At 40.3% G+C, this 23,968-nt stretch overlaps 1 protein-coding gene across 2 annotated transcripts in view; it reads right to left on the bottom strand.

The window, feature by feature from the left end:
• Positions 1-23,968, bottom strand: part of KMT2C (lysine methyltransferase 2C) — a 292,837-nt gene that overhangs the window by 20,406 nt on the left and 248,463 nt on the right. For both annotated transcript variants that reach the window (XM_060305074.2, XM_060305075.1), the window contains 7 exons: positions 18,655-20,477; positions 17,444-17,555; positions 12,801-12,879; positions 11,176-11,239; positions 9,168-9,400; positions 4,630-6,354; positions 35-247 (listed from right to left, as the gene is read on the bottom strand). In XM_060305074.2, the coding sequence (XP_060161057.1) occupies positions 35-247; positions 4,630-6,354; positions 9,168-9,400; positions 11,176-11,239; positions 12,801-12,879; positions 17,444-17,555; positions 18,655-20,477 (4,249 nt within the window). The remainder of the gene's footprint in view (positions 1-34; positions 248-4,629; positions 6,355-9,167; positions 9,401-11,175; positions 11,240-12,800; positions 12,880-17,443; positions 17,556-18,654; positions 20,478-23,968) is intronic.

The following is a 23,968-nucleotide window of genomic DNA, read 5'->3' as shown; positions in this document are numbered from 1 at the left end:
TGAATTTTTAAAGGGGCTGCTCCGAAAGACTCACCTGCTTCAGGTGGGTAAAGGTGTCCGTGGAAGAGAACATCGCTTGTTTCTCCTCTTCTTCCTTTTTCCTTTTTTTCGACCGAGGTGCTGCCTTCTCTCCGGTCCTCTGAGTCCTTTTGCTTCGCTGTTTCTTGGTTTCACTTCCTCCATCTGTTTTTGGCAACTGGCTGTTGCCACATCCAAAACCACCTTGCACTTGAGCCCCCGAAGTTTGCTAATGTAATTGGAAAGGTTAAGAAATAAGTGAACTATCCACACGCTTGAATTCCAGCTCCTGCTCGTCCAGTCCCATCCTAAGACACAATGTTCCTAGCGTGGGCGCCTGAAGTGACGGAGGGAAAATGGGTGGCACCAGATGGCCTGTTTTCTGAAAACAGCATCTCAAGTATGGAAATCAGTAAGCTGCAAAGCTTGAGGAGAGAGCAGAACTCTTAAGTGTGGCTCTTCTCCCTTTCAGAGGAAGCATTACTCCTCAGGCCTGCCCATACTTGTGCCAGTGACAGCCCGGAGCTCCTTATTCCTGCCCACTGGCAACTGTGGAGGAAGGGGTGCTCTTAGCTAGATGGCTGTGGTGGTCTCTGCATGGTGGTCTTGGGGCCTTATTTGGGCTCCCCTTAGGAATGGGTGAAACACAAGGTGTGCGGGCACCACTGCTAAGCTCCAGAAAAGTTTCACAGCCTTTGCATCTCAGTTGAGAGGAACAGCTAGCCTCAGAGATCACTAAAAACAAACAACACTGTTCATTCAAATTAGTTCATGGTCATACATCTGACTGAATAATAACTGCTACATACTTAAAGTCAATGAAAGAAGACCTATATGATAGCAAATAAGCCTATTCTTTGCTTTTGTCTCTATGGCTAAGAACAAACCAGTCCTTAAAGAGGTTTTTAAGGGTAGTACTATCAATACTTAAAAATATGGGACTATTTTTAGGGGCCATTATTTCTAAACTTGACAGCTATACTTTGCTATAGGCAACTACAGTTGCTAAGCTTATTTTAATGTGCTCTGCATTGACTCTTTGAGGGTTTGCAGATCATAGTTTCCATTTATATATATCTAAATGACTTAGAGCATGGATGGCAAAACTGTAAAAGGCCAAAGAGTAAATACAGCTACCCAACTCTCTGCCCTGGTACAGCAAAATCAACCACAGACAATTCATAAACTAATGAGCTAGGCTATGGTCTAATAAGATGTTTTAAATTCATGGACACTGAACCTTGAATTTCATATAATTTTCACATGTTGTGAAACACTACTCTGTTTCAGATTTTCTTCAACCATTAAAAAGTGTAAAAACCATTCCTGGCTCATACAAAAAAGAGGGGATATGGAAGCAGGAACACAGTGCCCATCCCAGGGCTAGATCGATGGTTCTCAAAGGGTGGTCCCCAGAGCGGCAGAATGAGCACCACCTAGGATGGTTAGAAATGCACATTCTCTGGTCCCACCCCAGACCTACTGAATCCAAACCTTTAACAAGCCCTCCAGGTGATTCTGACACATTAAAGTTCAGAGAACCCTGGCCTAGAGCTGTGCCTCTCATGTCCATATGAATGCGAATCACCTGCGATCTTGTTAAAAAGCACCTTCTGACTGGTACACCTGTGCTGGGGGCACAATATCCTGCTTCCTGAAAAGCTCCCAGGTAAGGCCGATGCCGCCAGTCCTCAAGGACTGCAGTGTGAGTAGCACAGAGCAAGGCCCAAGCACTTCTTACCGGCTTATAAGAGAAGAACAATGCAACCGCTTATTAGGTGTGCAGCAGGGTCAGGCACTGTAAGTGCTGAACAGACTTCTCCAATCCTCACAACTTCCCTAAAAAGCAGCTATTACTACAGTTCAAAGAATACTTTTAATTACAGAAGAACACAAAAGATTAAAAATCATCCAAAAGTTTGCCCGAGACAGGAATAGTTCACATTTTAATGTATTTGTTTTCGATCTTTTATCTATGCCTACATGTATTTTGCTAAACACACAATGAATCACACTCAGTATTCTTTTATTCTGGTGGTTGCCTTTTAAACTTGACGTGGTTTGTTCCCCGTGACATTAAACTTTCATACGTAACAAATTTTAATGGCTGCAAAAAATCTGTATATTCAGATATATACAGAAACAATAATCCAATCAATAACTACACTAGTGGATTTAGGTTGTTTTCTCTCATTTTTATCTATTAGTAAAGATAAAGTCATTCATTAGCTATTCATGTGGTCACACCTTTGCACATATTAGAATTTTACGTTCCTCTTGCCAGATTCCTAGATATGTCATTGGTAGTCATGGGTATGCACCACCTTTTATTAATATCACAAGCACAAGGTGTACCCTAATTCCTTTAATCCCTGTGGCAACCCAGTAACAGGGAGCATTATTAATCCTGTTTTACAGATGAGGAAACTGAGGCTCAGAAAGCCTGACCTGCCCAGGCTGCAGGCTGGAAAGAGACGGAACGTGGATTTGACGCAAGCTGAGTGATGCGAGCTCTCAAAGCCTCCCAAGGCTTTACCCCTACACTACAACTAATGCCAGCTTATGTGTGAGAAAACACATGCCCTCAGCACGGAGGACAAACTGGGCCTGTCCAGCTACTGCCACAACAATTCTGCCTTAAGTGTGACTAGAAAGTAAAGGAATTTCATCATTTGTAAAACGGGAATAATAATTGTGCCTGCCGTACCTCAGGGCAAGCGCTGAGCACAGTTGTAACCCCCAGAATGTGGTTAAGAAGGCATCACCCCTAGTAATCCAGGGCCTCCGCCCCTTGCTGCCCTCCCAGATGGTATGAGAACATGTGACATAGTCCAAACATTTATACATATACTGATTGATCTCATCCCTTTTTCTATCATAACACCCAATATAAATATTTTTTTATATATAATCACTAGTATTAGGACCTAACTTCACTCCACCGAGTACCAACTATGTGGTATTGAGATAGAAAGGCATAGAGACAGAAAGGTGCTCAGGACGCCGTCTACACCCTTCAAGGAGCCGTCTATGCTCAGTGGTACTAGAGAAACTGCTATGTAAGCACATGGGCATCCACTTATTTGAGACTGGCTGAGCTGAGTAAGGTATCTGGGGAAGATGATTCCAGAACTGAGTCTTAAAAGATACAGATATTGGCCAGATGTAAAAAAAAACAAAGAAGGGCAGAAATAGCAGCATATGGCCATATATGGAAGGGTAAAATCAGAAGGACACTCAGGGACTGCAAGCAGCCTGGTATTCCTAGGGGCAGAGGATGCAATGGACAAAGTAGCTAGAGATCAGGCCTATTTGCTGATGACAAATGTGACTGAAAAAGTTACCACCACCACAATTTACAAAAATTACATGACTCTATGGGGTTATCACTCAACCTCTACCGAATCAGACAAATAAGAGAAAACAAAGAGTAAACCAATACTTGCTAAACAAATGGCTTCACTAACAATCTTAAAACTGCAAATTTGGACAACTAAATATAGCACTCCACCTCATTCAATTAAAAAAATGAAAAATTTAAAATCTAATTTGAGAAGCACTATAGGGAAAGCTTTATGAACACAATAGCCAAGGTAGTGTAGCATTTGAAAGATAAAACAAGTTAACCAATTCCTACAACCTAGAAAACTTCAGTTTGGGAAATATGTCAAGGAAGTTCACTGAAATGCAGGGGATCGAATCTTGTAAAGGTATATTTACAACAAAGTTCTTCATCAAATGAAAAAACAAAAGCAAATCCAATGTTCTATAACTTAAAAAGGGGACTTCCCTGGTGGCACAGTGGTTGAGAATCCGCCTGCCAATGCAGGGGACACGGGTTCGATCCCTGGTCCTAGAAGATCCCACGTGCTGCAGAGCAACTAAGCCCGCGCGCCACAACTACTGAGCCCGCATGCCACAACTACTGAAGCCTGTGCGCCTAGAGCCCGTGCTCCCCAACAGGAGAGGACCGCGCACTGCAACGAAGAGTGGCCCCCGCTCGCTGCAACTAGAGAAAGCCCGCGTGCAGCGGCGAAGACCCAACGCAGCCAAAAAAAAAAAAGAAGTCTAACACTTAAAAACTTAAAAAGGGCAAAATATCGACACATGGAAAACCACAAAGATAAAATAGCATCTACCTGTAAAACTGTGTTTCTATAAAGTATTAATACTTTGCAACAGAATAGATTCCCAATATGGGTTATTCCTGAGAGTCCCCAAGGGTATTAACAGGGTGCGTGAGCTATTTTCTATATTTCAAAGAGGTTAATGGAAACTGCACTCTATTTGCAGTTAGGACATGTAGATGTTTACTTCTTTGTTTTAGTTAGATCAACTCAATGTGGTGATAATCAGCTGACAGGAATATGTTACGTATGAAACGCATGACCCTACAGCTCTCTGATTTTTGAAAGATACAGTAAACAAATTATTACCTGATATAGTTTATAGGTATAAACCAAAACATGAGGTCTGCGGTTTTTTACTCCAGAGTAAAAAGGTTATAAAAGATAGCGTTGAAATCAATACAGCAGTTGGCACTAATCTGTTGTAACCATAATTTAAAATAAAAGGGGAAAAAAGCAAGTTGTTCTCCTGAGCCACACTTACCACGTCGGCTGGGTTCTGCCTCTCAACCAGTTTGTTATCCTTCGTACCATCGTCTTCTGAACAAAAACTCCCTTCCGGTTTTTGATTTAAAAGGGAAGATGCCTTTTTATTTTTCAGCAGGTGCTTCAGAAGCTCATTGCCTGAATCTCCCTTGGCAGCAGGAGCGCCGGCAGGTCGGGGAGGACTCTGCCCCGGGCAGGCAGCGCCGGCCACAGCCCTTTCTTTGGCCCGATCCCCAGGGCGCTCCTCCAGTTCAGGCCCATCTGGGCCCGGGCGCTGCTCCGGCTCAGCTGACTCCAGTTTCATCTCCCCAGAGGGGGCAGGCGCGTCGATGGGGCGCTTATCCACCTCTGAACTCGCACAGGTCTGTTGACCTGGGGTCCCTCGTGCGAAGTCACCGCTGGGCAGTTCGTTCTCTGGCTCTGTGCGCAGCGGGCCCGCTGCCGGGTCAGGAGGTGATAGGCCGCCCGGTTCCGCCGCCTCGGGTTCTCCTTGCTGAGGGAGCTCGCCGGGTGTGTTCACTACGGGAGCAGAGGCAGCTTCCGAGACACCCGGGGTTGGTGGAGCAGTTACATCCGAATGGGGAGTAGAAGGTGCCTTGGTAGATTCCGCATCGTCGTCTTTCTTCTTCTTTCTTGTTCTCTTCTTTTTCCCTTTCTCTTCCGGGATTATGTCAGAATACAGCTGAATGAGAGATGGGGCTGATCCTGGGTAACTCTGTCCACGGCTTACAGCCGGGTCTTGGCCACAGGGGAGACTGCTATTAGCCACTGGAGGTGCCGCAGGTAAAGCGGGTGTAAAAGGAGGCCTCACCGGGGACTGCTGGAAGCTGGCCCCAGGAACACCTCCACGTACCGGCTTCACAGAATGGAAATTTGGGCTTCCACCAGGAATTGACGGTGAGTCAGGAACAAACGAGGGAGGTCCCATGTGCCTTCGCTCACTGGTTTGCATGAAATTCGGGGTGGGCGGTGAATTAATAGACCCTTGCTGTAGGTTCTGCTGCTGTAAAACCGGCCCCGCCTGCTGCTGCGGCTGCGGAGGCTGCTGAAGGGGTCTTGGGGGTTGCGTAAAATCACAAGGCAGGTCAGAAGCGTAGAATGGAATCTGGGACACAGGTGTCCTGCTGCTTAGCTCTGAGCCCATCATGCCGTGCTGCTCCATTTCCATCCTCTGCTGCAAAGCTCTCTGTCTATCTACTTCTTGCATGAGCTGGATTCGTTGTCTCTCCTGCTGTTCTCGTAAACGTTCCTTACGTTCCCGTTCTTGAAAACTTTCACTAAAGGGGTTATTGTCATCGAATTCCACCCGTGGTGGCGGTCCACTCTGTGGATTTGCATTTGACACTGCCCCTGGGGCTGGGGGGCAAGTTTTTATTGGTAACTGGGCCACTGGAGGCTGAATCCTAGGAGGGTTGAGGGTGGGGCGGGAAGGAGCACCGGGAGGCTGCCACCCAGGGAAACTGGGCAAACTGGGCGTTCCCGCAGGGCTCGTGTGGCCGGGAATGACCGCGGTGTGCTGCTGGTGCTGTAGCTGCAGTGGCGCCAGGGGGAAGCTGGGCTGGCTCATGGGGGGCGGGGCGGCACCTGGCACCAGGGGCAGTGGGGGCTGGACACCTGGCATCACGGTGGGCGGGGCCATGGCGCACTGCTGCTGCTGCTGCTGCTGCTGCTTGATCCGGTAATCTTCAATCAACTCGGCATGCTCTTTCTGTTGTTTACGAATCTGGAAGAGCAAAATTAAACCTTACTCGTTTATATGTGCTACGGGTATCAAATAAAAACACTGGCTGACGATTATGGTGGAGGTTATAGAGAACGCAGTTAGATCAGGCAGAGGCAAAAATATCTTGCTTAGGCAATGGCAGAAATCACCAAGGGGAAAAAAAAAGAAAGGAAGGACTGATCAACTAAAACTGCCAAGCTTTTCAATAATAGCATGTTTCTGAATATGAAATACCAAAAACAAATTTGAAAAACATTTTTCTGAAATAAATATTTAAGAAAATCTTTCTCTGAGTCATAAACTAAGCTACATATAAAAATAAAACCATAGGGCTTCCCTGGTGGCGCAGTGGTTGAGAGTCCGCTTGCCGATGCAGGGGACGCGGGTTCGTGCCCCGGTCCGGGAAGGTCCCACATGCCCCGGAGCGGCTGGGCCCGTGAGCCATGGCCGCTGAGCCTGCGCGTCCGGAGCCTGTGCTCCGCAACGGGAGAGGCCACAACAGTGAGAGGCCCGCGTACCGCAAAAAAAAAAAAAAAAAATATATATATATATAAGGTTAGACTAACCGTGAGATTTAACTCAAACTTTAACCATTTAAACGTGTTAAGATTTCATTTCTTAAGTATACAAAAGTGTACAACATGTTAAGACAAGATGAATTACCTGTACATATACCACACCCTCCCCTCCAGGTTAAAAAGACTAGATTGGTAATAAAACTCCTTGAATTTAATGGGTAACGTATTCAAATTATAATTTCTGAAATATGTAAAAGCTCTGAGGTAATGTTTTGAACAGTTCCTAAGAGGCTCCTAATATAATGACTGACTTATGTCAGTTAATTAATCCCCGAAAGTCTTTGTACCCCCATGGGCAGACACTACAGACCAACCTCAATGAAGACACAACCTGTGTCCTAAGGACACACCAGCTCACTTAGGGAGCTGGGAGAAAGGGGTGCAAGATGATGTACATACCCTCCAAAAGCACTCAATTTTTGTGTACTGTACTAGTACTCTGAGCCGGTTCTGACAGGTTTTCAACTTATTTTCAACAGTTTCCCAGGCAGACTAGCATATTCTCTGCACATAATGGTTCTGGTCTCTTTTCCTGTAGCTGTGGCAACTCCTACTTCTTTTCTTCTTTTTCCTGACTGGCTTACTACCTAGAACTGAGGAATTACCATCGGACTGGCGAATGAGTATGAACACACATAAGGCACCAGAACACTAACTGGAATACAGAATGTGGTGATCCACGCCTTTGCCGTGACATTTTAAAATTCTCTTAAAAACGTTGTCATGAATTGCTTGTCTTAATAAGATTACACTGGACTGCTGGCAACTATGTTGTAGCAGATGATGTGTCCTATTTTCCAAGTATAGTATTACCTTCTAAATAGGATTTGATCCATGGATATGCAAAAAAGCTAGGCCCTCGTCATAAAAAATTTATATAAAAATACCAGAAGGCAATAAAAAGGCTAAAAATAAGTTATAAAGAAACCCTTAAAAGCATTTTTACTTGAAATAAACACGGCCCCAGAAAGTAAATTTAAAGAGAAAGGACACATCTCATTCCTGGTTTTAAACAATGGAAATCATACTGTAATCAGCTTATTGCTGGGACATTATTGTGGTAGCTATAGCTTGGAGATAAAACGCCTCAGTTGAAATCCCTACTCCAATGATCAGTTATGTCACCTACCTCCACAATGACTCAGCAGATTCCTCATGTGTAACATGGTGATAATACTACCTTGTTCATAAGGTTATAGAGAACGTCAGGTAAGACGGGGCATGTAACTGTGTTCACTACACAGAAAGCACTTCTGTGATTTTTACTGATTCAATCTGCTCTGAATTCCTCCCTTTCCACTATTAACATTGGGAGTAAGATTTAAATTGACAATCAAAAGCAAGATTGACCTTTTTTGGTGTACAATTCTATGAACTTTAACATGGGTAGAGATTAGTGTGGCCATCACCACAGTCAAGATACTGAAGGACAGTCCAGGGGTTCCCAGTTTTTGGTGAGTGTGTTAGAGATGCAGTCAATATTTGTGTACAGGTTTGTGTGTGAACCTAAGTTTTTAATTCATTGAGTAACTAGGAGTGGCCACTTAACACATTTTGAACACTAAATAAAAATTTTAAATTTTACTTCTTCTTGAGTATAACTGATATTTCAGTATGTGCATTTTCAAAAACATCAGGCTCATAATGGAAGGTAACAGCAAAATGATCTCATTTTTCATGAATGAGTCCTTTACATAAGATACACCAATGTACTTTAAGACCAAAATGATATTGAGAAGGAATACTAATAAAAACATACTATGGGGAAAAAAAACAAGAAAAACCCCACCAGAATGATTCAAATGCTCTATCTGAAATTCCATTACAAACTAAGGAACCAAAGGACATGGCAAAGCAAAGGTCAACTCCAAGTAGAAAGCCTAGGATCTCCCCATGAGCTGTCCTCAGGAAAGCTAAGACTCTGCACAGTGATTTCTCAGAACAGGGAACGTAACTGAATTTCCCCAGCTGTATTAGCTATACCAGCATGAAAACAGTTTATGAGAACTTATCTCATCAGTGGCGCTTACTCAAAGTACGTGCTGTGTGACCACGACTCTGGGGCAAGGACAGGGGTTATTTCTTCAGTTAGTAAGAGGTCTCAGAGCTGTCACTTTGACAGTGCACTTCTGTGTGCCATTTAACACCAATCGAAATCCTTTACAATTAATCAATGACAGACCAAAACATTCTATGCATTAACAACTGCTTCTATTTTGCAAACCTATTTGTTACCTGTTCTAGCTGCTTCTGAACCATGCTTTGCTGTTCAGTGACGTGCTTGAGCTGCTCTGCATCCTCTTCTGGAAACTCACGCCCAGCTTTCTTGGCGGTACGTTGTTTAGCTGAAAGGGCCTTTTTGGATTTCCTGTGTGCACCGATTTGTTCTTCAAGATATTTCTGCTGCATCTGAAGAAGCTGTTGGGTCTCCTGAAGCCATTCTTCATACTGTTTACGTTGTGAATCATCTGAGGAAAAAAATTAAAATTCACCTGTGTTAATTTTCTAAAGAGTCCAATATAAGTTACACAAATCCATTTTGTAAGGAAACATTTTCATCATGACCTTGTAATAGATATTTTGAAAACATAATAGTAAATAACTATATAAAGTATAAAATTTTAGAAAAATATATAAGAAAACCAAAGAATGCATGTTCTCAGGACACAGGCTAACTTCATACTTATAAATATTATAAACCCAATCTTTGAAAAGCAAAAGACTTATCTAATGGAACACTATTTATCTACTAAACTATCAAATTCTCTAACCCATAAGCCAAACTATATATTGAACTATATTTGTATTTGATTAATTCAACTTTACAGATTTTGAAGAGACAAAGTAAGACATAACCTATTAAGGTCCAGAGCATGGATTAGGTATCATTTCCCATGCTAATTTCCCTAAGTTTATGGGTTTCCCCTATTTCTAAATGGTGAAAGTATGTCCTAAACTATGAGGGAGGGAACCTAGAAAGCTTTAGAAAGGACCAAAATGAAGTCTGTTTTATAGAGGAAATCCGTAAGTTAAAAACATTGGTAATTTTTATGAATTTCGTCATTTATACGTCTATAAATAAGCCATTAATCAAGTAAAATCTTCTCTACTTGTATGACTGTCATTAATATCTCCCCAAATAGTTGTATCTCTTCATCTTGTAGCAATATTCCTTCTTAATTCTTTAAGGGCACTTTACTTCACTGATGCCAAGTTCAAAAAAAAAAAAAAGTCACCTTATGGTTGTGAAATTCAGAATATACCTTTTTGACTCACTTTAAGACAAAGAAATAAATAAATACAATTCCAAGAAGGACATTAGCTGAAAAATTACATCAATGATAACAGAATATTGTCATACAATAAGAATCCAACCAAAGCCAATGGGCACAATAAAGCCAGAAAAAGCCAGTTGGTTACAGTTGTTTACTTGTTTTTAATGCGAATATGTATGCAAATTATAATAATTAGTGCAGGGGTAATTTCAAAAGGTCAGACTTTGGGTTTGTTCTTAAACCCAGAAGTTCCAGTACATGTATGAACTTGAAATCTAGTCTACCAAATTTGAAGGGCATTTTTCAGAACAGGCTTTTTCACAAGATTTCAGAAGTTCTGCTTCTGGTAGAATGAGACCTACCGCAAGGAAAGCCTTTCTGGTTTCTGGAACCAGGAGAGCAGAGGTGAGCAAAATGAAAAATAATGGTGAAAAAAAAGTTAGCTAAACAGTCTGAAGATTTCAGAAAGGTTCAGTTTGGGGAGAACTTTAAACGCTATCCTGAACCACCTTGGGACCCCTGAAAGTAACTAGAAAGGGTCAATGGCATCCTGCAGCCCTGACTTCACACCATGCTGCTAACCCAGCTTATCTCCCTTTGTTGTTCCCATTTAGTGTCCTTGTCACTTAGGCAGACAGTCATTAGAAAAGAAGTGGTTTAATTCTACAGATTGTAAAGTGCCCAATCTATATACAAAAAATAGCAGCAACACTGAAGAGAACGGGGAAGATGATCTTTCTGTATTAAAATATTTATCTCTAACCATAATTATTCATGCACAGAAAAAAAGGAATGAAATACATGCCTTGAGGAAAAGATGCCAAATAGGGCAGTGATGTTTAATAGAAGACAGGGCACTTCGGCTTAAAATAACATACCTAAACTAACTCCAAGATTTTAAAAGAACACAAATACAGTGCAAACAAGCAATCCCCAGAGAACAGGTAACTAATTAGATTTATACTTACTGACAAAGCCTGGACCAAAATTTGGAGGATTAGGCCTAGAAATCTGATGTGTTATACTGCCATCCTAAAATAAGTAAAATTTACAAATAGGTTTATTCCACATTTCAGTTCAAGGGGGAAAAAAAAGGTTTAAAAAATGAAATAGAAAAAAAGAAATGGAGAGGGAAAAGAACTTTAACTTCTTATGACATCTTTAAAACTTTCATTTTTATAAAAAGTAGAATGAATTTTGTGGTGACAACTTAATTTCTGAACATTTTAAACTATCTCTGAACTACTATATTTGCTAGATTTCAGTTGAAAAACAAATATGTCTGAAGGGGTTATTCATCAGAGATATAATAGCAGGGCAAATCAAATAGTGTTAGTATTATACTTAGCTAAAGATCCGTGTAGAACCCCACTTTTTGATGAAATCTACCTGGTTTCTTCTGCAACTAAGACTGAAACATGGGCTCCAGATTTACTGAATTCCACTCCACAACACAAAGTTATTTATGAACAAAAACCAATATCTCTAACAGACACAAATAATAAAACAAATATATACTAATTAAAAATGTTACTCTTATTTTCTCATTAAATGTCTTATATCTTCCAGGGAGACCAAATAGTTATCATCTCACAATTCCCTGGCAACAGCCTGATAAACAGAATTAACTTTGAAAAAGGCTTTACTGAGTTGTCACAAATTCTGTTAGGTATGAGCTGTATATAAGGTAATTTCTAAAAATGATACCAGCACCCAGAATACACTACATGTAAACCATATAATACTGCAAAGCAGGTGGTGTAACATTTAACAGATCAGGAAACAGAAGTTAAAAAATATGCCCAAAGTTGCACAATAAACTCATAGTGGAACTCAGATTATTTTAAAACTCAGCTATGAAGCCTATGCTTTTCCATTGTGTCAGATGGTCTCTCTTTTTTAATCAAAAGAATACAATTATCAGCATAATAAACCTGAAGCGTTAACCAGCAGGGTAAAGAAGAAAGTGCCAGAAAGACATAAAGAAAATAGGCAGCTTCTCTCTTTCCTCCCCCCACCCTGGCAGATACTTGAAAAAAAAAAAGAAGAAAACACAATATGAAATGAGCAGTTCTTCTTTCCTGGATATTGCTTGACACTAAATATTTACACTTTTTAAAGCTGATTATTGTGAACAGTAAATATTTCAAAAACTAAATTATTCCAAGGAATAAACTGTAGAACATGACTATCTGTATCTAAATAAAATGATTATAATCATTATTTTCTACATTTTATAGCAGTTTTACATTTAAATGTAATGAATGAATTCTAAAATGCAGGACATGAAAATATCTCTGTGGGGTTGAAAGTAAATAAAAGCAAACCCCCAAACCCTAAGCATTTGGCTTCCCTCCAAGTGACCTTCTACCCTTAAAAATGTAGATCCTTTTCAGAAATTGTCAATTTTTAAACTTTGCCTTTCCCTTAAAAAATAATAAAATGTCTTTATTTCTGCTGAGCTGATAATACTGGTACATCCTGGCTGTGTTCTAGGACTTCTACTATTTTTTGGAAGAGGCCTCACCATAAAGAATAGCGAGAGACACAGGAAAACGTGCATTCTTAAGTGACTAGTTACAAGCAGCGGTACCTGAGTAACTGCCTGTGGAAGGAGAGTCTGGCCATCACCAGTCTGTGTTCCAGTCACGGACTGGCCCATAAAGGGGAACCTGTGAAAAAGAAGTACTAACATCAAATGAGAAGCATTTGGAACTAACATTATTTTTAAGTGCTTAACAATTTTCTCTTCCAGGGAAGAAGAGTAATGGCAGTGTCTTCCTCATCAAAAACATTTACTAAAGCCCTGTTTTTTGTGTCCCAACCTCACTACACAATTCTGTGAAGTGTGGATTCTTACTACCCTCATTTTAGTTTTGATGAAAAGGAAGATTCAGAGAGATTAAGTAACTTTCCCCACAGTGATGAGTGGGGCAGCGATGTCAATGAGGCTGTTCCAGAGGTTCCACGCTGTTATATGTCTCATTATACCTTAAAATTAACTCAAGCCTTTTAGATGAAAAATATAATGAAGACAATTTTCTTAGAATTTATGTACTAAAACTATTTATTCCAATCTTTATTTAAAAATAGTTGGGGGCTTCCCTGGTGGCGCAGTGGTTGAGAGTCTGCCTGCCGATGCAGGGGACACGGGTTCGTGCCCTGGTCCGGGAAGATCCCACATGCCGCGGAGCGGCTGGGACCGTGAGCCATGGCCGCTGAGCCTGCGCTCCGCAACGGGAGAGGCCACAACAGTGAGAGGCCCGCAAAAAAAAAAAAGTTGGTAGCTTACAAAAACTTTTTGCATCCTAAAACAAAAGATGTATCTTAATTAAGAAGTTTCATACATTTTTTTAAACATCTTTATTGGAGTATAACTGCTTTACAATGGTGTGTTAGTTTCTGCTTTATAACAAAGTGAATCAGTTATACATATACATATGTTCCCATATCTCTTCCCTCTTGCATCTCCCTCCCTCTCACCCTCCCTATCCCACCCCTCTAGGTGGTCACAAAGCACCGAGCTGATCTCCCTGTGCTATGAGGCTGCTTCCCCCTAGCTATCTATTTTACGTTTGGTAGTGTATATATGTCCATGCCACTCTCTCGCTTTGTCACAGCTTACCCTTCCCCCTCGCCATATCCTCAAGTCCATTCTCTAGTAGGTCTGTGTCTTTATTCCGTCTTACCCCTAGGTTCTTCATGACCTTTTATTTTTTTTCTTAGATTCCATATATATGTGTTAGCATACGGTATTTGTTTTTCTCTTTCTGACTGAATTCACTCTGTATGACAGACTCTAGGTCCATCCACCTCACTACAAATAACTCAATTTCATTTCTTTTTATGGCTGAATACTATTCCATTGTATATATGTGCCACATCTTCTTTATCCATTCATCTGTTGATGGACACTTAGGTTTCTTCCATGTCCTGGCTACTGTAAATAGAGCTGAAATGAACATTTTGGTACATGACTCTTTTTGAATTATGGTTTTCTCAGGGTATGTGCCTGAGTAGTGGGATTGCTGGGTCGTATGGTAGTTCTATTTATAGTTTTTTAAGGAACCTCCATACTGTTCTCCATAGTGGCTGTATCAATTTACATTCCCACCAACAGTGCAAGAGGGTTCCGTTTTCTCCACACCCTCTCCAGCATTTATTGATTCTAGATTTTTTGATGATGGCCATTCTGACTTCATACATTTTTTTAAATGGATGGCTAGTGGGAAGCTGCTGCACAGCACAGGGAGATCAGCTCGGTGATTTGTGACCACCTAGAGGGGTGGGATAGGGAGGGTGGGAGGGAGGCTCAAGAGGGAGGAGACATGGGGATATATGTATGCATATGGCTGATTCACTTTGTTGTACAGCAGAAACTAATACAACATTGTAAATAAAGCATTTATACTCCAATAAAGATGTGAAAAAAATAAATAAAAAGAAAAAAGTTTCATACATTTTTATATCTAAATGTTAAAGCAAAGCAACACCTGGTCACTGACCAAGAGAAAGTCTATATGGTTCAAAATACCTGGCAAAACGTTACTTACTCTAATTAAATACTTCACAGAAACGTTACTGCTTTGATGAAAACACTGCCCCTAGAATTACCAAATGCATCAACATAACAAGATTATATTTTGCAAATTATTTATCAAACACTGTACCTTAATATCTGAGTACTACCATCATTTGGAACATATGCTTTTTAATTTTTTTACTCAGCTTTTGATTCATCTGTTACCCCCTGGCTCCACTACAGCCCTGGTGTGGAATAATCTCATAATCCCAAAAGCACTCACTGGCTATCACCCTCAGTCAACTTATGACACCGCCTGAAGGAAGGACCATCACCTCTACTTCTTCAAAGTGCTCAGCAGAAGGGCTAACAACACACCTGATGACTAACAGATCAGTGTACCTGAGTGATATAAACATGATGCTGAAGGAGCAGGGGTTCCGATTCTCAGGTGCATATTTTAAAGTACGTACAGAATTAAATTTAGCATTCCCTTCTATTTTGACTATGCTCAGCAAACTACAATATTATCAGCACTACTGTGACTTTGCACCAATAGAACTCGCATTATTTTCATAGCAAAAGTTATTGCACATACCTAATAGGTCATTTAAGTTCATCACTATTTTGAAATTATGGTAGTTATTAGACTTACTGCCAAATTTATTAATGCATTAGAGAAGCACCATATGCTGTAACTTTTATATTTAAGTTAACTATATTTCAAATATAATTGATTTCCTCTGTAAAACCAATGTTTTTGGTTTTGCATTAAAATATTCTGAGGAGTTCAGGCTTCACTGGGATGTCAAAAAAGTTCAAGACATAAAAAAGTTAAGAAGCCCCGTGACACAGAAATAGTGTTAATAGACATTGTGCAATAATGAAAATCAGGACTTCCCTGGTGGTGCAGTGGTTGAGAATCCACCTGCCAGTGCACGGGACACAGGTTCAAGCCCTGGTCCAGGAAGATCTCACATGCCGCGGAGCAACTAAGCCTGTGTGCCACAACTACTGAGTCTGCGCTCTAGAGCCCACAAGCCAAAACTACTGAAGCCCGCACGCCTAGAGCCTGTGCTCTGCAACAAGAGAAGCCACCGCAATGAGAAGCCCGTGCACTGCAACCAAGAGTAGCCCCCGCTCACCACAACTAGAGAAAGCCCGTGTGCAGCAACGAAGACCCAATGCAGCCAAAAATAAATAATAAATAATTTTTTTAAAAAAACTGAGGAGCCTTCTAGAATAAGCTCTCACTGCCAAGAATGGTCAATTTGAACATCGCTAAGGTTAACAGCTGCAACAGACTAAGAAACACATCAAATGTATTTAAAAAAAATAATAAAATAATGAAAATCACTAGAAACTACAATCTCTTCTTTGATCTCAACAATGCTTCTTGGAATTCCCTGGTGATGCAGTGGTTAAGAATCCTCCTGCCAATGCAGGGGACACGGGTTCCATCCCTGGTCCGGGAAGATCCCACATGTTGCAGAGCAGCTAAGCCCGTGCGCCACAACTACTGAGCCTGCGCTCTAGGGCCCGCGAGCCACAACTATTGAGCCCGCGTGCCTAGAGCCCGTGCTCCGCAACAAGAGAAGCCGCCGCAATGAGAAGCCTGCGCACCGCAACGAAGAGTAGCCCCCGCTCATCGCAACTAGAGAAAGCCCGTGCGCAGCAACAAAGACCTGACGCAGACATAAATAAATAAATTAATTTAAAAAACAAACAAACAAAATGCTTCTTAACCATTTCCAAAGTATCTCAACAAAGCACCTTTAAGGATTCCCAATTTATTTGAAAGATCATGTTTATCATAAGTTCATGTAGATTTCATATTCAATTCCATAATCATCCACATTCAACAAGATAATTAAGCTAAATTGAGGCTCTATGCCTACTCTATTGAAAGAGGTTCTCAAACAGCAATGTGCGTAAGAATTGCCCATGGCGCTCACTAAAACTACAGACATACAAGCACCATTTCCAGATATTCTGATTCAGTAGGTTTGTGGTTGAGTAAATGAACCTGCATTTTTTAAAAAAAACTACCACATAATTCTGATGATGGTCCATGAGTAAAACTTAAGAAACACTACCTGTGGTTATTTAATACCCCTTAGGGGGTGTAAATACCTAATTTCAGAAATCCAGATACTCAAATAACTCATAATCTTCTCTAATGTATAATTTTCCATTTTTTCTGCTAATAGTGGAAAGGCTTACAAAGTTTCCAAATGCTAACTTTCAAATGTCCTCTGATGGAATAAAAAATAGTCCCAGGCTGAAATAAACTACCTTTTGTTCTCAGCACAGAACAGTTTACTTTCTGTTTTCCTGCCTATCCTTCCATCCTCACCTATTCAGGATGAAGCAACTCTGTCCCATGCAGCTTCTGGGTAGCATTAACTATTCTAAAGGTATGCAAACAGGCATACACTTCAATACTTTGGACTTCCTGCTTAATCAAGTCAATCTTTCAAACCATTCTATGATGTTTTATTATGTTTACCCTGAAACGAATGGAAACTTAACCTTTACATTTGTACAGCATTTTGCATTTGATCATATTCAGCTGACATCACAACCAACTGAAATATTTATTGTTCATATTCCTAGAATACAAGTTTTGAGTTACTATACGCTCCTTCTAGTAACCAGTAATAATTGCATGCACTTCTTGATGCACAGTAAGAATGAGAAACATCTTCACCTACCTGTTCATAACCATTGGTGGCATGCCCATATTGTTTTGTGCCATTACTTTATTTATGCCTTTAAGGGCCACCATTTTGGCTTTCATTATAGGATCTGTAATTGCATCAAAATCTAAAGGAGAAATATATTTTAAAGTTACTTATTTCATAGTATTTGGTTCAAGTGACACTAAAAGGTAACATAACTATCACAAACATTATGTAACTTACAGACTCTTATTCCTTATTATTTAATAATCACTCTTATAGGTCCTATACCAGGTAAGGAAGGAATTATGAGATGGCAAGAACCTCATCCTGAATTTAATCCCACCTAAGTGATCCACACTTTTAATACGTTAGTACTGCAAGAATCAAAACAAGGTGCTTGTCAAATGTAACAGAGATTATACCAGTAACCTAAAGCAATGCAATTCCTTTCACCCAAACTTTCACAATTCTAAGCAGAATTGCTTCTTTAGTAATGTTCCATCATGAATGAGAATTTGCAGTTATTACCAATACTAAGGAATTCCACTAAATTGGTTATTGCTCTTTATGAGAAAAATGTATCAATTTCTTACAAGAAACATAGGCTACTGACAAAAGACCTCTTTGCATATAAATAAAAAAGAACTGGACCAATATGATGGAATTGGTAATGTACGAAGGACAGAAGGTCAGTTTTACTGTTTAGAAGAAAGCATTCCTTGGACATGTGTCCTTTGATTGCTAATTCTTTCTCTTAGAGGCACGCAGGTATTTTTTACTGCATTGCTGTTCTATTGGGGGGGGGGCGTTCCCCAAATTAGTAAGCTATTGGAAGTTAAAGAGCTTCATATAACAAAAAAAAAAATGCCAAGCATTCATTGTGCATAATAGGACAGTAAGAAGTTTACTCCTAGCAGAGTTGCTTTAAATTCACCTTTCAGTGACTCTGAAAATACATGGTAATAATGGTTAGAAGTCAGGAACTAAAAAAGATTTATTTCTATTAAACAATCCCATAAAAGACAGACTTGAGAAAGTCTGAAACTCAGAGTTTTGAATCTCTTGATGTACCTGGGAGGAATCTAAAACTCTTAATCACGTTCATTTCAAAGCTGAAGGAGGAACAGAAATACAACCCTCAGTGCTCTAGTCCACATGTAATTTAATACACAAATCTTGTAAGCACTGCATCCCACCCCATGCCCACAGTAATTATTTCTGAAACTCCGAGGAATTCCTACCGATATTAGGGAAGAACGGTTCAGACCGCTGACGGATCATGGCTTGCATCTGTCTTTGCTGTTGCTGTTCTTGTCTCTCTTGATCCAAAAGGTCCTGCAGAAGTAGAGGCTGCTCCTCCAGAAGGAGGGGCCTCTCTCTATTCTGCTGGGCGGCCGTCTGAGGGACCATCAGCTGCTGGGGCCCAGACATGCCACTGGCAGCAGACTGACTTGTCAGAGGTACAGTCTGATTCACAGGCTTTCCTGTTCCAAAACTGCGATGCACTGTTGGCTGACCCTGAATGAATCCTGGACTCACCTGCACACCCTGAGGGAAAGTATGGTTTAATCTAGGGACTACTGTCACATTAGAATTCAAGGTATTATCCAAAGCATGACCAGGCGGTGTCATTAGAGGGGGAGGCAAACTTGACACATGACTGGACGGTGAGGCCGGCAAAGTTGGTGGTGGAGACCCCAATGGCCTAACGTCTGAATTATCAGATTTTTCATTAGCAAGTAGACTTGAGAGAACTGGAGTTGATCCAGGTATGCTGCAAGAGTTTATCACAACTTCAGCAGGCAGCGGAGTGGACCCACGAACACTTGTGCTGGAGCCAGCCGTTTCTCCATTAGTTCTTTTCTCAAGTAGATCTGCATCACAGGACTGCAAAGAAGCTTGTTCCCCATCATTCGCGTCTGTCTGAGCAGGGGCCTGTGGGCAGGGAGCGTCAACAGCATCTTTACCCTCGTCACCTTTCTCACTTTCACATTTGGTTTCCCCTTTAGAATCTGGAGACAGTACTTCTGTTTTAATCTCACTGCTGACAGTGGATTTTTTCCAAGGAGAATGTTTATCAGAAGGAACCATACTTTTGTCATCCTGCTCCTTTTTTGGGGGTTCAACAGATACACACTGATTATCTAACTTATCATCAATTGGAACATTAAGATCCAGTTCCTCGTTAAACATGCTTTTCTTATCTCCCAGGTCAAGTTCTGGATCTGTATATGCAATGATATCAAATTCTCCTGACCTTAAGAGGTCATCCAGGTTGGGATCATTAGTTTCCAAATTACCTAAAGTATCCAATTCATCTCCCTTGCCATCCTCTGTATCGAGATTTAAATTTTCAAGATCTTCATCATCTAAGTCTTTGACTTCAACCCCCTCGAGGTCTTTAACATCTAGTTCTTTGACAGATGGGTCATCAGAATCAAGCTTTTCTTCGAGACCACCAGAAGACTGGGTGGTTATCTGCAAATTATCAGATGTTGTTTCAGCTGGTGTAGATGTTGACAAAGGGGCCTCTGAAAACTCACCACCTAAGGGGTGGCTCAGAGACCTCATGACCACAGAAGATGAATGGACAGGGTGGCTCTGCTCTTGCTGAGATGGCGGCACTTGTTCCAAATCTGGATGCACAGGCAGCTGATGAGGGAGACCTTGGGAAGGTCGTCTCATGGGGTCTGTGTGCCTAGGGCCTGGAAAGTCTGGCCGGGGAATGAAGTTTCCATGTCTTGGATGAGAAGGTGCCTCTATAACATTGCCAGGAGAAGCAGGGAAGGGCATCCGAGGCCTTCCATCAGGGGTCCTGTGCCTCAATTCAATAAATGCTTGGCCCAGTATGTTGTGCTGCTGAACTGACAGGCTCTGTGGCGAAAAATGTGGAGGAAGTCCGCCTGGATTATTCGTTTGTGAGTTATTTAAAGGCCTGGGCATATCTACAGACATAGATCTTCTCAGCTGTGGAGGAACTCCAGATCCTTGTATTTGCTGAGGAGGTACAAGGAAGCGTTCCTGACTTGACAAGGTACCGTGACTACCTCCTGGAAATCCAAATCTAAAAGAAGACATTAAAAAAGCATATCGTCAATATAAAGTATTATTCTGAATTGAGTTAGGTTGATAAAAAGGAAAAGTTTTAGATTAAACGCAGATACAAAATTAATGTTGCCAAATACAATGACGTAGCAAAAAGAAAATAATCACCATTAACAGCTACTTATAAAGTATCTATATGCAAGTAAATATTTGCCAAGTACCCTATAATAAATACCATATCCGAGCTCTAAAGGCATATGATCTAACAGATAACACAGACAAAGACAAAGCAAAGCCACCAAGCAGATGGAATCAGGTGCTTAGAAATCAGCAGATACGACTGGAGTTGCAAAGGAGTCCATTTCTTTCTTCTATATCTAGGGAGGCTATGATACGGAGGAAGCTGATTTGGGGGATGCTTGAATGAAGGCAGGACGTCTAATGAAGTGTACTAGAGAGACTTTATAGGCCTCTGCAGATGAGAAGACAAAGGCATGATGCCTGGACAGGTTAACCTATTATTTGCTAGAAAGGAATGAGGACTGGGGGTAGTAAGACAAAGAATGATAGGCATTATCTGCAAAGATTCAGTAAATGAATAAATTATACAAATACTTTTATTTATATTGTACCGCATTCTAGAAAAAACTAAAGGCAATTTACAAATAAATACAAAACAGAGCAACAGAGAAAAACCTGCAAGCAAGATTACTCTACCCAGCAAGGATCTCATTCAGATTTGATGGAGAAATTAGAACCTTTACAGACAAGCAAAAGCTAAAAGAGTTCAGCACCACCAAACCAGCTTTACAACAAATGCTCAAGGAACGTCTCTAGGCAAGAAACACAAGAGAAGGAAAAGATCTAAAATAATAAACCCAAAACAATTAAGAAAATGGGAATAGGAACATAGATATCGATAATTACCTTAAATGTTAATGGACTAAATGCTCCCACCAAAAGACACAGATTGGCTGAATGGATACAAAAACAAGACCCATATATATGCTGTCTACAAGAGACCCACTTCAGACCTAGAGACACATACAGACTGAAAGTAAGGGGATGGAAAAAGATATTCCATGCAAATGGAAGCCAAAAGAAAGCTGGAGTAGCAATTCTCGTATCAGACAAAATAGACTTTAAAATAAAGACTATTAGAAGAGACAAAGAAGGACACTACATAATGATCAAGGGATCGATCCAAGAAGAAGATATAACAATTGTAAATATTTATGCACCCAACATAGGAGCACCTCAATACATAAGGCAAATACTAACAGCCATAAAAGGGGAAATCGACAGTAACACATTCATAGTAGGGGACTTTAACACCCTATACTTTCACCAATGGACAGATCATCCAAAATGAAAATAAATAAGGAAACACAAGCTTTAAATGAGACATTAAACAAGATGGACTTAATTGATATTTATAGGACATTCCATCCAAAAACAACAGAATACACATTTTTCTCAAGTGCTCATGGAACATTCTCCAGGATAGATCATATGTTAGGTCACAAATCAAGTCTTGGTAAATTTAAGAAAATTGAATCAAGTACCTTTTCTGACCACAACGCTATGAGACTAGATATCAATTACAGGAAAAGATCTGTAAAAAATACAAACACATGGAGGCTAAACAATACACTACTTAACAATGAAGTGATCACTGAAGAAATTAAAAAATACCTAGAAACAAATGACAATGGAGACACGACGACCCAAAACCTATGGGATGCAGCAAAAACAGTTCTAAGAGGGAAGTTTATAGCAATACAAGCCCACCTTAAGAAACAGGAAACATCTCGAATAAACAACTTAAACTTGCACCTAAAGCAATTAGAGAAGGAAGAACAAAAAAACCCCAAAGTTAGCAGAAGGAAAGAAATCATAAAGATCAGATCAGAAATAAATGAAAAAGAAATGAAGTAAACGATAGCAAAGATCAATAAAACTAAAAGCTGATTCTTTGAGAAGATAAACAAAATTGATAAACCATTAGCCAGACTCATCAAGAAAAAAAGGGAGAAGACTCAAATCAATAGAATTAGAAATGAAAAAGGAGAAGTAACAACTGACACTGCAGAAATACAAAAGATCATGAGAGATTACTACAAGCAACTCTATGCCAATAAAATGGACAACCTGGAAGAAATGGACAAATTCTTAGAAATGCACAACCTGCCAAGACTGAACCAGGAAGAAATAGAAAATATGAACAGACCAATCACAAGCACTGAAATTGAAACTCTGATTAAAAATCTTCCAACAAACAAAAGCCCAGGACCAGATGGCTTCACAGGCGAATTCTATCAAACATTTAGAGAAGAGCTAACACCTATCCTTCTCAAACTCTTCCAAAATATAGCAGAGGGAGGAACACTCCCAAATTCATTCTATGAGGCCACCATCACCTTGATACCAAAACCAGACAAGGATGTCACAAAGAAAGAAAACTACAGGCCAATATCACTGATGAACATAGATGCAAAAATCCTCAACAAACTACTAGCAAACAGAATCCAACAGCACATTAAAAGGATCATACACCATGATCAAGTGGGGTTTATTCCAGGAATGCAAGGATTCTTCAATATACGCAAATCAACGTGATACACCATATTAACAAATTGAAGAAGAAAAACCATATCATCATCTCAATAGATGCAGAGAAAGCTTTCGACAAAATTCAACACCCATTTATGATAAAAACCCTCCAGAAAGCAGGCATAGAGGGAACTTTCCTCAACATAATAAAGGCCATATATGACAAACCCACAGTCAACAGTGTCCTCAATGGTGAAAAACTGAAAGCATTTCCACTAAGATCAGGAACAAGACAAGGTTGCCCACTCCCACCACTCTTATTCAACATAGTTTTGGAAGTTTTAGCCACAGCAATCAGAGAAGAAAAGGAAATAAAAGGAATCCAAATCAGAAAAGAAGAAATAAAGCTGTCACTGTTTGTAGATGACATGATACTATACACAGAGGATCCTAAAGATGCTACCAGAAAACTACTAGAGCTAATCAATGAATTTGGTAAAGTGGCAGGATACAAAATTAATGCACAGAAATCTCTGGCATTCCTATACACTAATGATGAAAAACCTGAAAGTGAAATCAAGAAAACACTCCCATTTACCATTGCAACAAAAAGAATAAAGTATCTAGGAATAAACCTACCTAAGGAGACAAAAGACCTGTAGGCAGAAAATTATAAGACATTGATGAAAGAAATTAAAGATGATACAAATAGATGGTGAGATATACCATGTTCTTGGATTGGAAGAATCAACATTGTGAAAATGGCTCTACTACCCAAAGCAATCTACAGATTCAATGCAATCCCTATCAAACTACCACTGGCATTTTTCACAGAACTAGAACAAAAAATTTCACAATTTGTATGGAAACACAAAAGACCCCGAACAGCCAAAGCAATCTTGAGAACGAAAAACGGAGCTGGAGGAATCAGGCTCCCTGACTTCAGACTATACTACA

The sequence above is a fragment of the Globicephala melas genome, chromosome 9 (genome assembly GCF_963455315.2).
Source record: "Globicephala melas chromosome 9, mGloMel1.2, whole genome shotgun sequence".
NCBI lineage: Eukaryota > Metazoa > Chordata > Mammalia > Artiodactyla > Delphinidae > Globicephala > Globicephala melas.
This window is presented reverse-complemented; position numbering and strand designations above follow the sequence as displayed.